Raw genomic sequence first — 13,726 nt, forward strand, 5'->3', positions numbered from 1 at the left:
TAATGCTTCCAAGGATCTAAAGGGTGGGTTGAAGGAGGATGGAGCCGGACTCTTTTCAGTGGTTCCCAGTGACAGGACAAGGGGCAACGGGCACAAGCTGGAGCAGGGGAAGTTCCATTCAAATATGAGGAAGAACTTCTTTCCAGTGAGGGTGACAGAGCCCTGGAAGAGGCTGCCCAGGGAGGGTGTGGAGTCCCTTTCTCTGGAGATCTTCAAGCCCCACCTGGATGCTCCTGAGTGATGTGCTCTGGGCAGCCCTGCTTTGGCAGGGAGTTGGACTGGATGATCTCTAGAGGTCCCTTCCAACTCCGACAATTCCGTAATTCACATGGTATGGGGATGGTCGTCAGGACAGATGGGAAGAGTTTGCAGAAAGGTCTCCAGAGGAGTGTGTCAGGCACATGTAAATCTGTGGTATACTCCATTTTTAACACCTTTAAACAGTTGAGAATCTCCTAAAAACTTAAATACACACACAAAGTAGGGTTTTAAAAATCAAAACTGAGCTCATCCCATAGCTCTGAGGAGTTACACTCCACACAGGTGCCCATGTCCTCCCAACCCATCCACACTCCCCAAAGGCGCAGCAACAAGCTCCGTGTTCTCCACAGACTGGCAATGGGCACCCACCCAGGGAAGAGACACCCTCTCCCCGCCCTCCTGCCACCCTGCGGGACTGTGACTTCAAAATTCAAGGCAGACCCTTACCAGGGAAAGTGTTCACCCTGAAGAGCGACAACATTTCAGTGGCCAGCACTCAATTCATACCCTTGCAATTGTATTTTTGACTAATTCCAAGAAAAAAAAACAACAAAAAACCAAAAACAGTAACTTGGGTAAAAATTTATTTTACATACAGACCATTGCAACAACTATTAATCAAGAGAAGTTATTTTTCCTTTACAGGGAGCAACGAGCTGGTCTGAGATCAAGAGAATTACAAGCCTGAGAGCTGGGATTTTATTTTGGAATCAGATCTTGGGGGAAGGATCCTTCCAAGCGCAGTGAGGATCTGCAGGGCTGTAACTGCAGGTCAGCTGTGCTGCACAGCGCTGGAAGCAGATTCCCAGAGTCAATTCAGACCTTTCCAAAGCTGAACTTTCTGAGAAAGATGGTGCTGGAAAGGCACGGATGCATTTTCAATATTTTCATCAGCTCTCAAACTAGAAATGAAAGTGGTGGAAACAGCACAATCTCTGTGAAGTACAAAACACCGAATTACAGGGCAGCGGACAGACGGGACAGCAATAATGGCGGGGACCCTCCTAAGCCAAGTGCTCTACATGTAGCGGGTTCCTGGCCAAGTTCATACTATGGCCCTAGTTCAAATGGACAGAGTACAAAAAATACTTTGACCAATAATTAATTGTACTGGAAACAAACAGTCTACTAAAAAGCAATTCTTACTCTAGGTGCCAATGAGTCCTTAAAAGCAGGGAGGAGACTGAGGAGCTGCACTTCGGCAGTGCTGCCAGGATCATTCCCGCTGCTCCATTTTTACTTTGGGAGGTCTCAGGAAGGTCCTGTTTTTCTTTTCTTTCTTCCCCTTTGTATTTGCTTGGAAATTTCTCCAGCTGTCCACTCGACCATCCCGACTTTCCTGGGAACAACGGAGAGGAAATGGAGAGTTAAAAGTGCAAGAGCCAGACAGCAGGCAGCACATACCAGCTTCAAGAGATCAATAGCCATTTCCCCCTTATCCAGCACGTAGCACCCTGGCAGCCAGGACACACAGACATGGTAAAGTCAGAGCAACAGACACAACACAGCAGAAGTACAAGTGAACTTACCACTGTAAACACTATGCTGGTTTCTTGTTTCAGAAGCAACCAGCTTGGGTTGTGCAGTCCTGACTAGAGTCTACTGAATCCCTGATGTGCAAAGGAAACAAGAAACCTCATCTCCAATGGATGTTCTTAATCTGTCAGCTCAGAATGTGCCATTTCCTTACACCGTCTCACATCCTGGAGACAGCTCTCCTTGTGCTGCAGCTTGGAGGCAAGAAGTAGAAGGGAAACATACAGTTGTCTTCTCTCATGCTTTTTGCCCCAAGCTTCATCACAGAGACAATGAGTAAAGACCTCTAAGTGCACTCTTGTCTCCTCTCCCTGGCCTATCTGAAGAGCAGCAGAAATCCCTCCTACGAAAAAAAGAAAACAACCCAACAATGAAAAAAAACCTCCCCACAAAGTCAACCTATGATCTCTCCAGGCTGAAGGTTTCACAGTAGGACAAAACAAGTCCAGGGATGATTCATTTCAGTGTGGGATCCATATGCTCCAGGCCCATCCAACCGTCACTGTGCCTGTGGTCCTGGTGCTGCTCACAGGCTCTGGATACAACCCCTGTCTGCTCTGCTCCCCTCCCTCCCCATGGCAGGCGGGGGGGGAGGCCAAGCACTAGCTGTGGGGGCAGAGTACATCCTCAGCAAGTCTGCAGATGACACAAAACTGGGAGGAGGGGGCGATAGGTCAGAGGGTTGTGCTCAGCCAGAGGGACCTCAGCAGGCTGGAGGAACAGGCTGACAGGAACCTCACACAGTTCAACAAGGAGAAGGGCAAAGTCCTGCCCCGGGGAAGGAAGAACCCCCAGCACCAGCACATGCTGGGGGCCACCCAGCCGGAAAGTAGCTTGGGAGAAAAGAACCTGGGGTCCTGGTGGACACCAGGTTGAACATGAGCCAGCAGCGTGCCCTTGCTGCAAAGAAGGCAAATGGTGTCCTGGGCTGCATTAGGCAAAGTATGGCCAGCAGGTCGAGGGAGGGGATCTTTCCTCTCTGCTCAGCACTGGTGAGGCCACCCCCGGAGTGCTGTGTCCAGTGCTGGGCTCCCCAGTACAAGAGAGACATCGACAGACTGGAACAAAGGGCCACAAGGGTGATGGAGCATCTCGCCTGTGAGGAAAGGCCGAGAGAGTTGGGACTGTTCAGCCTGGAGAAGACAAGGCTCAGGGGGAATCTCTTCAATGTATATAAATATCTGAAGGGAGGAAGCAAAGCCAGGCTCTTCTCATTGGTGCCCAGTGGCAGGACCAGAGGCAATGGGCACAAACTGGAACATGTGAAACTTCGTCTGAATGCAAGAAACATTTTTTTACTGTGATGGTGGTCAAGCTCTAGGACAGGTTGCCCAGAGAGGCTGTGGAGTCTCTATTGCTGAGGATATTCAAAAACCATCTGGACATGATCCTGGGCATTCGGCTCTAGGTGGCCCTGCTGGATCAGGGGGGTTGGACCAGATGGACCTCAGATGTCCCCTCCCAACCTCAACCATTCTGTGATAACACTTTTTCTAGGGATAAGGCTGTATGGCAACTTCTGTTCTAACCTTCTTGTTTCTTACAGTTTGTTGGTGGAAGCTATTCTTGAAATTATTAAGAAAGTGAATTTTGTGAACAGGGTGGGAGAAAGTAGATGTTCCAACCTGCCCCTTCTAAAATACATCAAGATATAACTGATCTCTGAAAGCAGCCTATAAATAGCGTCTAGAAACAGCAGGCAACCCTTGGATGACACAGATACTCCTACTAGGATTCAGAAATACTGCAGAACATACATGAGGGACAAAACCTCCAGGTTTTAGAGTACAAAGACAGGATCAGAACTAGGATGTGGTATGCAGACAAGGACTGGAATCACCGGGAGCAGGAAAGCCCAGAAGAGCAACACAGAGGTACAATACAAGCATCTTTAAAAGTTGGGATTTTTGTGGTGGGTTTGTTTGGGGTTTGTTTTTATTTTTTTTTTTTTGAAACTGAGACAGAACCACAATTGCAGAATATCAACTCAGGGTTTTTTTCCCTTATGTTTAAGTATCACTAGAAGCAGCAACACACATGCTCCTGCAGAAATAAGCTTCTTATTCTCATGTATTGCAGTGACCCGTTTCAGACATTAACACCTAGCTTTGATACTGTCTTTTTACATGGATTAAATGGCCACCAGCAGGGCTGGAGAAGAAACCTGCAAGAGGGTTCAGCTGTCTAGGAATGGTTAAGTACAGGCAGGTACTCAGAGCTGCAATATCAATAGTTCTGCAGCTCCCCCGTTTGGTCCATCATTATTTGCTTGCAATACTTGCTCACATTTCCTCAGCTGCTATCCTTCACATCCTCAGCTGCTTCACTGCATCCCTACAGCAGTGACACCCCACTTCTGTGGCCATTCTGGAGGGAGAACACAGAACTTCTGCCAGCAGCAAGGCCAGTGACATACTCATTTATCTCTCTGGTATTACCTGACCAAACCCGTAGTGCACTCAACACAGCAGCATTACACAAGTTTTCCAGAATATGCTGCTTTTATATCCATGTTGTATAGCACATGAACACAAACTCTTCCCAGCTGAGTCTCCAGAAACATCTTAGTTGTCCACTTTCCACAGGATGCCAGTCCAGCTCATACACTTCTCTCCCAGAACCCCTCTTTTTTAAGGTCCTCTTGAACATAGACTGGGATCCAGCTTTGGATTAAATGAAGAACCTAGCTCATCTTTTCATGAGGTCCTATACACCATTTCTGACGTCTTTCCTGCCCACCCCACCCCCCATATATCACAAGACTTCACCTCTGGTGTGTAATGAGGGAAGAGTTACAGGCCTGATCAAGTATTTTGGCAGGCTATATGTTTGACCCCTAGAACAGCAGCACAACAACCACAAACTACTTTTGATACACCTAAACCCAGAATACAGGATGGATGGGTCGAAGGGAAGTGCCCCTCATTCAGGTCTCTGACATTCACAGGAGATACAGACTCCATCTGTGTTAGCAACCAGGCTGAAAAGTACCAATAACAGTCTGCGCTGGGGGTTTAACAGCGGCCAGATTAAGTTTTACTGGTCACCAGCGACCCGGGCAAAGCAGCAATTCAAATATTCTGGCTAAGGACAAGAATGAACTGCTAACAGAGCTGAAAAATACTACACATTTACCAGACCTGTTTCTGGAAAGCGACACCAACGCCCCATCTCCCCTGACAGGGACAAAACCCAGGCTTATGCAGGATCTTTTACAAAGCATCTACTTAAATTATTTTACAGCAACTCAGACAAGAAGTCTCTCTTCTCTCTAGGGGCATTCCTCACAGCACGGCCAAGAACTGCTGAGGGCCATCCTGTACATTAAGCTGCTGATTACCTCAAAGTTCTTCTGCCATTCTCGCTCTCGTTTAGCTTTCTCTTGTGCTTCAATTTCCTCTTCCCTCTGTCGCTTCCTGGAAGAGAAGCCACAAAGAAATTATGAACCCACAAGCATCAACTTTAAAAAAAACACAGTAATACTTTCAGAACCTCTCATAAAGCTCTTCTGATTTCTTGGAAGATTGAAGTGCTTATCAGAAGAGATAAATATGCACACCTAAGATTGCACAGCAAACAGAATTTCATTTCAAATCTGGAAGAGCAGCGAGCAGAGAAGATGGCTTGGCACCACCGACAGCATGCACATACTTAATTAGTGAGTTGGCTTCTCTTACTCGGCAAAACAAGTCGGACTCCTTTGTAACTCTAGTGGCAAGTCTCTAAAACTGTTAAGAGTTTTTTGAGAAGTTAATGCCCACTTGAGTATGCAAGGTAAGAATGACTTTTTTTTTCACCCTAGCTTTCATCTGTAATCAAAAGTAATGCCCTGTAAACATTTTGCAGACTGCCTTCACCAACCAGTACAGAAACCCCGCTCTACAAAGTGCATCTTCAGTGAGCGCTCAGGCAACATGTCATCAAAACACCTGAAATAGTTCAGGATCAGACGTGCCACAGAGTACTTCTGGAACTTAATTAAATTTCAAAATCAATTCATTGCATGCTAACAACATGCAGAAATGTGTCGTCATTTCACTGTTTTGGCTGGCCTCCATGTATACACATAAGATTATATAAGCATACCAAATATATCAATGCCTTAAATCCAGGAGGGCAAGTTTCCTGTTTGCATTTCTCAAGCACAGAGCTGTACAACCCACAGGCTGCCCAAAGAAGTGGTGGAATCTACATCAATGGAAGTCAGCTCGACAGGACACTTATTAATATAATCCAAGGCCCTGCTTTCAGCAGGAGGTTGGATCAGATGATCTCCAAAGGTCCATTCCAACTTAGACTTTTCTAAAACCCTATGATTCCTCTTCTTCTCCAAGGAAGCATGAGGGGGAAAGAAGAGTGTGAACTGCACAAGCATCATGCTGCTCATACCTTTCATGCATTTCTTTTGCTTCTCTTTCTTTCCTCTTAATTTCCAGTTCAGCAAAGAGCTTCATCGTCTGTTTGTATACAGCTTGTTTGAACTGTAAAACACAAGTCCAGTCTTACAATAGTGCCCATGAATACAGTTTGAGGAGTCTGTTTTATGTAAGAAGCATAAGAAGAGTGTGAACCATATGTATGCCCAAATAACTCTCTATCCTGCCTCAACAGTGGTCAGTAGCAGCAGCATAAGAAAGCAGCACTGCTGATTACATTCTGGACCTGACGAGGAAACAACTACTTATTGGCCTCGTATTAGTTTCATTTTCATTTGTATTTATTCTTCTGTTAAGTCTTGCAATGTTACATTTGACAAAAAAGGCAAAATGGTCACTGTTTAGATAGTAATGTTCCAGCAGATCTTCTTGATGTGTTTTAAAAGCCTAGCATTGGCTTTCCAGTAGGAAATATCAGTATACTTAAAACAAACTTCATTATTAAAGAACAGCAAGAGACTTCTGAAAATCAATGGAAAATAAGATAGTTATGGTGTTACTGCAGTGATATCAAGAGGAAAAAGTCATGTTGTAGGGAAAAAAAAAAAAGGTGACGACAGTAAGACTAATGATGTCAGAGTTTGATAATCATCTATCATTCTGTTAAAGACTCTAATATCACTTGACTTTTGCTGACTAGAAACCAGGTAAGAAGAAGTAAGTTATGTCATGCCTTTTTTAATAGAAGTGGTTTGTTGCAGAACAGCATATCTGTCCTCAAGTGCTATATGGAAGAAACAGTCGAAACAGCTCTTACTACAAAACACCACTAAGAGTACATTTTAGATGTGCTGCAGTGGATTCTGTGCAAACGTCTGTTGGCACCAAGAATGCCACAGTTCCAGCTTCCATGATACAAGAAATTCAGTTCAAAAGAGACTACACGTTGTGCTAAACATGAAGACTGGCTCCAAGAAAACAATTGGGTACTTTGATCTGTATGATCTCATCATATATTCACAGGTATTACCCAACACATGGTACTGTACAGTGGCTTATCAGAATTTGTTCTTCTCTAAGTGCAAGGATTTACACCACTCTAACAAGTCTAATAAATACTTTTGTACTGGTTCTGACTCTTAATTCCTCAAAACACATTTTGTTTTCCCCAGTTTCTCTGGACGATACATGGTATGACTTACAACTTCAGGATCATCCTCTTCCACAGTGGGTGGTTTTCCATCCTTCTTCAACTGTTTCTTTTTTTCTTTTACCTAAAGATTAAGAACAAAAATAAGAGCCTGAAGAGTTTTATTTGGCTTATGTAATTGTATCCAAGCAGTTCTGCATTCCTACTCCGCTGTGTGGGAAGAACTTTTGACGACAGCAAGTTCTTGGCTTGGAATGATGTTTTATTTTAGACCAAAATCTCCTGGTCCTAGGTCCAGATAAACACATACAAGATCACTATTACATGAACTGTAGTAATTAAAAATACTATGTTAGACACTATTCATTCAACACAATCCCTTTATTGGGCCTTTTATGTTTGGTTTTAAGATATATTAATATCCAATATACACCATCCAAACCAGCAGGAAGTTTATTTTGTTTTGTAATATTCAAAAGACTAACAACAACAAGCAGAACGTAAAGTGTTCCTTCGTTTAGAGTATCTGAGTTCTCCCATATCATCTGCTTTCTCAAGCTTGTTGTGTTTTAGTCTACCCACATCACTCAACTAACTTCTTGGCTAATGCAATCCAATCTCCTTTACTTATCTTATAGGTCATTTTCCCCCAAACTTCCCAGTCTCCTGCTGTCACCACCTATTTTCTTCCACCTACACACATCTGAACTGCATCATTCATTCACAGACTTGAAAAAAAATATTTAGGTCAGATCATGTGGTCTGACCTAATTATTTCAAGTACTGAATTTCACTGAATTATCTTTCACTGAGCTCAACAGCAGTCTTGGCAAAGCACATCTGTTCACCTGCACAGCTTCATTAGGAGGTTTGCTCAGCTCACCTTTTAACAACCTAAACATGCAGCGGGTGTATCAAAAAGCAAATTACAAACAACTGTTTACCACTCATCCACAGGTCTGTCTTATGGAATACTTACAGTGTGTTCCACATATTCTTTTCCTGCCTGTATCACATCCAAGGCCCTCTTCTTTTGCTCCTGATCTAGCAGCAACTTGTACGCTTTATCTACAGCTAACAAAAAACATCAACATTAATAGCACCAGTAGTCACATTCACAAGGCATCGCAAGATTGCTACTTGTTCACCATACTTTGCTTTCTAGAATTTGAGGGCAGTTGGTTTGTTTGGTTTTTGGGTTTTTGTTGGTTTTAACACATGTAGGTAAGTGATATAATGATTAGTCAAATGAGATTTGCGGTACAGTGATGGCAGAGACTGTCAGACACCTTTTGGAGTTAGCAGGGTGAAAACATCAGTCCTACCAAGTGATTCAGTTATAGGGCATGAGTTTAAGGTGCATAATGCCTCACCGTAATGCAAAGCATACGACAGAAGCAATGTGATGGTTTTAGGTGTATGGTCTTTGAATAAAATCTAATGCGTAGATTAAGTAGTTTTTCTGGAACAATCTCGAAACACCATGGAAGCGTTTGTCACCTGTTGCTGTTGGTTAACAGGACGCTGAACAGATTGTGGAAGAGCAAAGACCAGCACAAGGAGCAGAATAAGCAGAAATGCTAACAAAAGACAGCTCGTAAACAGTGCCTGACAACTCTACTGATTAGAGAAGAATTTGCACATTATGTCTGGTGGTTGGGCTTTGCAAGAAGATGTTGATTGGGCAAGATGATAACACTGATGGACTTAGTGGAAAAGGACTGAGTGATCTGAAAGACTGTGTGAGTTGAGTGTTGCTTGTAATAAACAATTGTGGTTGCACCTCCGACCTCAGTCTGCCTCTTCGTCCACTCCACGCTGCAAACTGACAATGCAAGTACTGCCACCTAGCGAATCCTCTGCCGGAATGCCATCCCACACCTCTCCTTCCTCATGGTAAACATCTCTACAGTAATTCTTATTTATCAGTGGGGCCTCCAGCCCTAATAAGCATTTAAACAAGCTACAGAAAAATAGCAGCCCAACTACACCAGCCCAGAAAAAGGGTGAGAGCATTACCTTCAAACGCCTTCTGGGCTCTATCTGCATCATCTTGATTTTTGTCTGGATGCACCAATATTGACAACTGCAAGAGAAAGGATCTTGCTATCAAGACCATTGTAAAACATGAAAAATATTTCAGATTTTTTCGAAGGGAGGAAAATAGTCTTAGAAAGAAGGAATCACACTGTATATTGACAAACCAGATGATAATGTGTAGAAGCATGCATCGGTAAAAGCTTTTAAATCAAATACAATCCCTGTAAGAAACAGACTGAAAAAAAGCTGCAGCCTGGGATGTGCAGAGCAACATAAACACCCTTCAGCTGCAGTGCCTGGGGCTGATACCAACCCAAGTTTTGTATCCTTGGTCTTAAGAAGAAACAAACGAAGAAACAAACAGACAAAGATCATCCTCTACGAAAGTTTACCTTTTACTCAACTATGCCTCCCAAGAAGTTCTCCAGTATCCCTAGGGCTGTTCAAATATCAAACTATTTAAAAGAGTGGGTAAGTTTTTCCTTAGGCTCCTTTACTGAAAGTTAAGAAAACTCCTTCCTGTACCCTCTATCCAGCAGAGACACTATATTGATCACTAATGGGCTATTGGGCAACCTTAAATGGGCTGAAAGCACATGTTTTCCAGCTTTCTTTTCCAGAGAAAGTTCTTTCAAATTTTCCCCACATGGCATTTTTTTTCAGGCCTCTTTTTTTTGCTGTTGCTGTATGGACTCTCTAGTTTACCTGCATCTTTCCTAGTATAACATTCAAAACTGGTCACAGTGCAGCAATTAAAATTGCATCAGTGCCAAAGGATGCAAAGTAATTACTTCCTGAACTTTGCTGATGGCACTTTCTAGTTCACAGGAAAAAGGTTTGCCCCTAGTCCTAAACAGCAGCATACTGCCAATTCACTCTGGGATTTGCTAGAACCAATGTCTTTTTCCTTCTGTTGGCTGTTCCACGTTCTGTATTTAGGTGTTTGATTTTTTCAACACACAATTCCATGTGCTTTTTTCCATTTCATCACATTGACTTCAGAACCCTTCCCTGTAGTATTCTACCAGCCTAAAGCTATGACAGACCCACTTTTGCAAACCTGAGAAGTCAGCAACAGACTAAAAGGTTACCCTCCCACTTCCTACATACATATCCCATCACCAGCTTGGCCGGCGTGTTCCTCTCAGCCAGCACAGCTTCCTCTCTAAAGACAGTTCTTGACATTTATACCACTAATTCCGGTGGGAGGCTATAGCCCTCCAAATGCTGTGTTTCTTTGCTGCACACAATGATTAAAACTCAACCTTCTCCTGCAGATTTGTCAGCAGAGTAAGCCTGGGGTAATGCTTCCTGTGTCGCATGGGCAATGCAGACGGGTCAGTGAGCAGGGCTGCTGCTGTCCCCATAACCCAGTCACCAAAAATGACTGCTGAAATTCTTAAAGAAACATCACAGAAAATACATATATTTGAGAAAAATACCTTTTCTTAGTTCCTAATTTCTGACAAATTTTGACCTCTTTGAAGTAATGCTCAGTAAGCTGATTATGCACGGGCATGAGTTTGCAATAGCCCCGTCAACACACTTCACAGGCAAAGCAGCATTCCATGCATGGACCGAGGACACTTCTGCAGCTCTCTTCTTGTTCATACAAAGATTGGTCTATGCATTTCTTCCCAAAATGGCTACTCCTCTACCCAGATACAGCTTTACCACCATTTTTCTTGTTCCCAAGCATAGCTGCACAATCTCTACAGAGCTTCTAGTTTCCTTCCAGAGGCTTTAAGTGCAAAAACCAAATACCTGCCGGAATCTTTTCTTTATCTCTTCATCTGTGGCTTCAGGATCCATCTGCAGTACCTAGAAGAGACCATGAGAGCAGAGCAAGTTTGATGACACTCCCCACATTTCAGGATCGTGGCAGCAAGCTCTCAACACGTGGTTCACAGGCATACAGACACAACACCAGAAAGCTCCCCCCATTGGGGACCTGCTTCAGGACATGAATTTTCATCTAGTAAAACAGAAACATTTTCAGAGACACCGCGTTTGGGACATTCTACTTTCAGCAACGCTAGATTCCTCTGACTATGCCAGTGTCCTTTCCACACTCAAGGCTCATGTAGACAGCTGCCATCCCTAAACAGCCACAATTGGTATAAACCTTCAACCAGCCCTGTACCAATGCTTAGTTTGGTAGAAATGGAAGCATATGGTGGCTTTGGGACACTATCAGATCATTCATAACTAAGAACTTCAGGCAGGAAACTTCGCAAGAATTTATTAATTTTATCCTTTTGAAAGAAGACAGGAGAGTTTTACTCTTTGGTTTCCATGAACAAGTCCACTTGTCTACTGATCTTTAGGGATATGGCAGAGTTTAGGAGCTCTTCTATGAATTAATTTACTGAACAGAAGTCCTAAGCAACAAGTGAGCCCACTCAATGCAGATGCACACTGGTCTGACACTAAAAATTGTAAATAAAACTCTCACAGGAAAACTATAGTCTACTTCTAAATGCCTTGCTTAATTTACTCTCCAACTCAAGTACTAAGATCTACACAGAAATGAACATTGTCAAGGTGAATCTACCAACTGATGTGGTTGACCAGCCCTAAACTGGGACTACAAAAAGCACCCAAGGCTTAAAAAGGCAGATGAAGATGATATAACGAAGGAACACACAAGGGGAAAGCCAGCTCCAGATGAACACCAGATTGTTTTATTTACTGTCATCCTCAGGCTTTCACACTTGTTTAGACATTATAACTGACTGCAACTGAAATCAAACTATGTAATGTGCACAGGAACTACCTGTTTTCGAGTGATTCCTTAAAGATACTGTGAACAGTGAGAGTCCTCCTCTCGTGCTACGCACTACGCAAGTTCAGTGGCATAAACATCCAAAATAAGACACAAGTAGAAATGCCAAGTCAAGAGTGCTCAGAACAGAACCTGACAAGCATCTACCTGTAGCTGTTACACTCTCGTTCAGATTTGGCATTAATCTGCCAAATGTTTCGGTGCTGTTGCATGAGGAAAACGTGTCAAATGAATAGTTTGCACCTGCCATAAAACAGTGAAAAAGGCAGAAAGCACACATACACCATCCTTCTGTATTCTGTAAACCTTCTGCACAGTAACCTGTATCTAGAGATTTTTTTTCTTTCTTTGTGTTCGGTCTTTTCACTGAAATAAACACCCAGTAAATTAAGAGGTTAGCATAACAATTCAGAAGGGAGCATAAAATGTTCAAACTAACCTCAAAAGGGTTCAAGTTGAAATAGGAAGATCCAGGTCGGGTCAGCCTGTCAATTTGGTTTTTTGATGTTAAAACAGAGTCTCGTTTTTCAATTTGCTTTACCTGAAGAACAAGAGAGACCTACATTAACTGACCATCACAACGTGCTTACCTGATTTCCCGTGTGATTACTACACCGGTCATCATTGTTCTGTGCTACAATTCATGATGCCTCTTGCTCATCCCAGGCCTGTAGTTATTTTACTCAAGCACTAGCACAGCACATTTTTTAGCCTTTTCCACAGGATGACACTATTTTTAATGTTATAACTATAAAAAACCCTAGGAAGCACCTCCAGACATCTCTGCCATAGCTTGCTCAACAGCTGTGGCTTTTCCCTTCACATTGCTCCTGTTGCAGCACCATGACTCCTTGGAAACCTTCTGCACCATTGCCTTTAACCCGCAGCTGGCGGGACAGCCCATTAAACACATGAAGTCACACTGGTGCAACTACACAAGTCCATTTCATTCTGACCACGGGTTATTTAGTTCAGTTTACTTTTTGGTTTTTTTTACGGTATCAAGCCAAACCAAACCATACATTGCCATTCAACGTCCACCTTTATTTAAAGAAATAAGCAGCCACCAAACTGGCAGCACCCTTCTGCGGGCAGGCCCAGGTGAGCAGCCCCGAGCCACGCACAGGATAACGGGGACCGCACGGGCTGAGGGAAGGGGTCCCCCCCGCCCCCCCGCCAGTTTGCGCACAAAAAGGCCGAGCGGCGGAGCAGAGCGCGGAGCGATGTCCGGGGACGCCGGGGTGCGTGGCTCCCGCCAGCGGGAGCTGAACGCCCGGCTCTCATCCCCCACAAACCAGAGGGGCTTTTCGGAGGGCGGGAGACCCGGCGGCAGCGAGAGCCCGGGGACCGCGTCCTCCGTCCGGCCCGAGCAGGAACCGCCGGCAACTGCCGCTCGCCCGGCCCGGCCGTTCGCTCGCTCCCTGCCCAGCACCGCCATCGGCTTCGCTCGCCCGCCGGCCCAGTTCTCCCTCCCTCTCCCTCCCTCTCTCACTCCCGGGGCAGCCCTAGGCCCGCCGCGGCCAGGCTCGGGGCCCGCGGGGTCCCCTCCGGGCGGGCGGGCCCTGGCCCGGCTGCGCG

At 44.5% G+C, this 13,726-nt stretch overlaps 1 protein-coding gene across 1 annotated transcript; it reads right to left on the minus strand.

Annotated features, from left to right (window-relative positions):
- Positions 1-823: 823 nt before the first annotated feature.
- DNAJC8 (DnaJ heat shock protein family (Hsp40) member C8) lies at positions 824-12,729 on the minus strand. The gene is made up of 8 exons (XM_014949187.1): positions 12,588-12,729; positions 11,128-11,184; positions 9,343-9,409; positions 8,303-8,397; positions 7,376-7,447; positions 6,187-6,278; positions 5,138-5,213; positions 824-1,600 (listed from the first exon to the last, which is right to left on the minus strand). The coding sequence occupies exons 2-8, from the start codon at positions 11,173-11,175 to the stop codon at positions 1,478-1,480; spliced, it is 573 nt and encodes a 190-aa protein (XP_014804673.1). The 5' UTR covers positions 11,176-11,184; positions 12,588-12,729; the 3' UTR covers positions 824-1,477.
- Positions 12,730-13,726: the final 997 nt, after the last annotated feature.

This window comes from Calidris pugnax, unplaced genomic scaffold, assembly GCF_001431845.1.
Source record: "Calidris pugnax isolate Ruff unplaced genomic scaffold, ASM143184v1 scaffold174, whole genome shotgun sequence".
Taxonomy (NCBI): domain Eukaryota; kingdom Metazoa; phylum Chordata; class Aves; order Charadriiformes; family Scolopacidae; genus Calidris; species Calidris pugnax.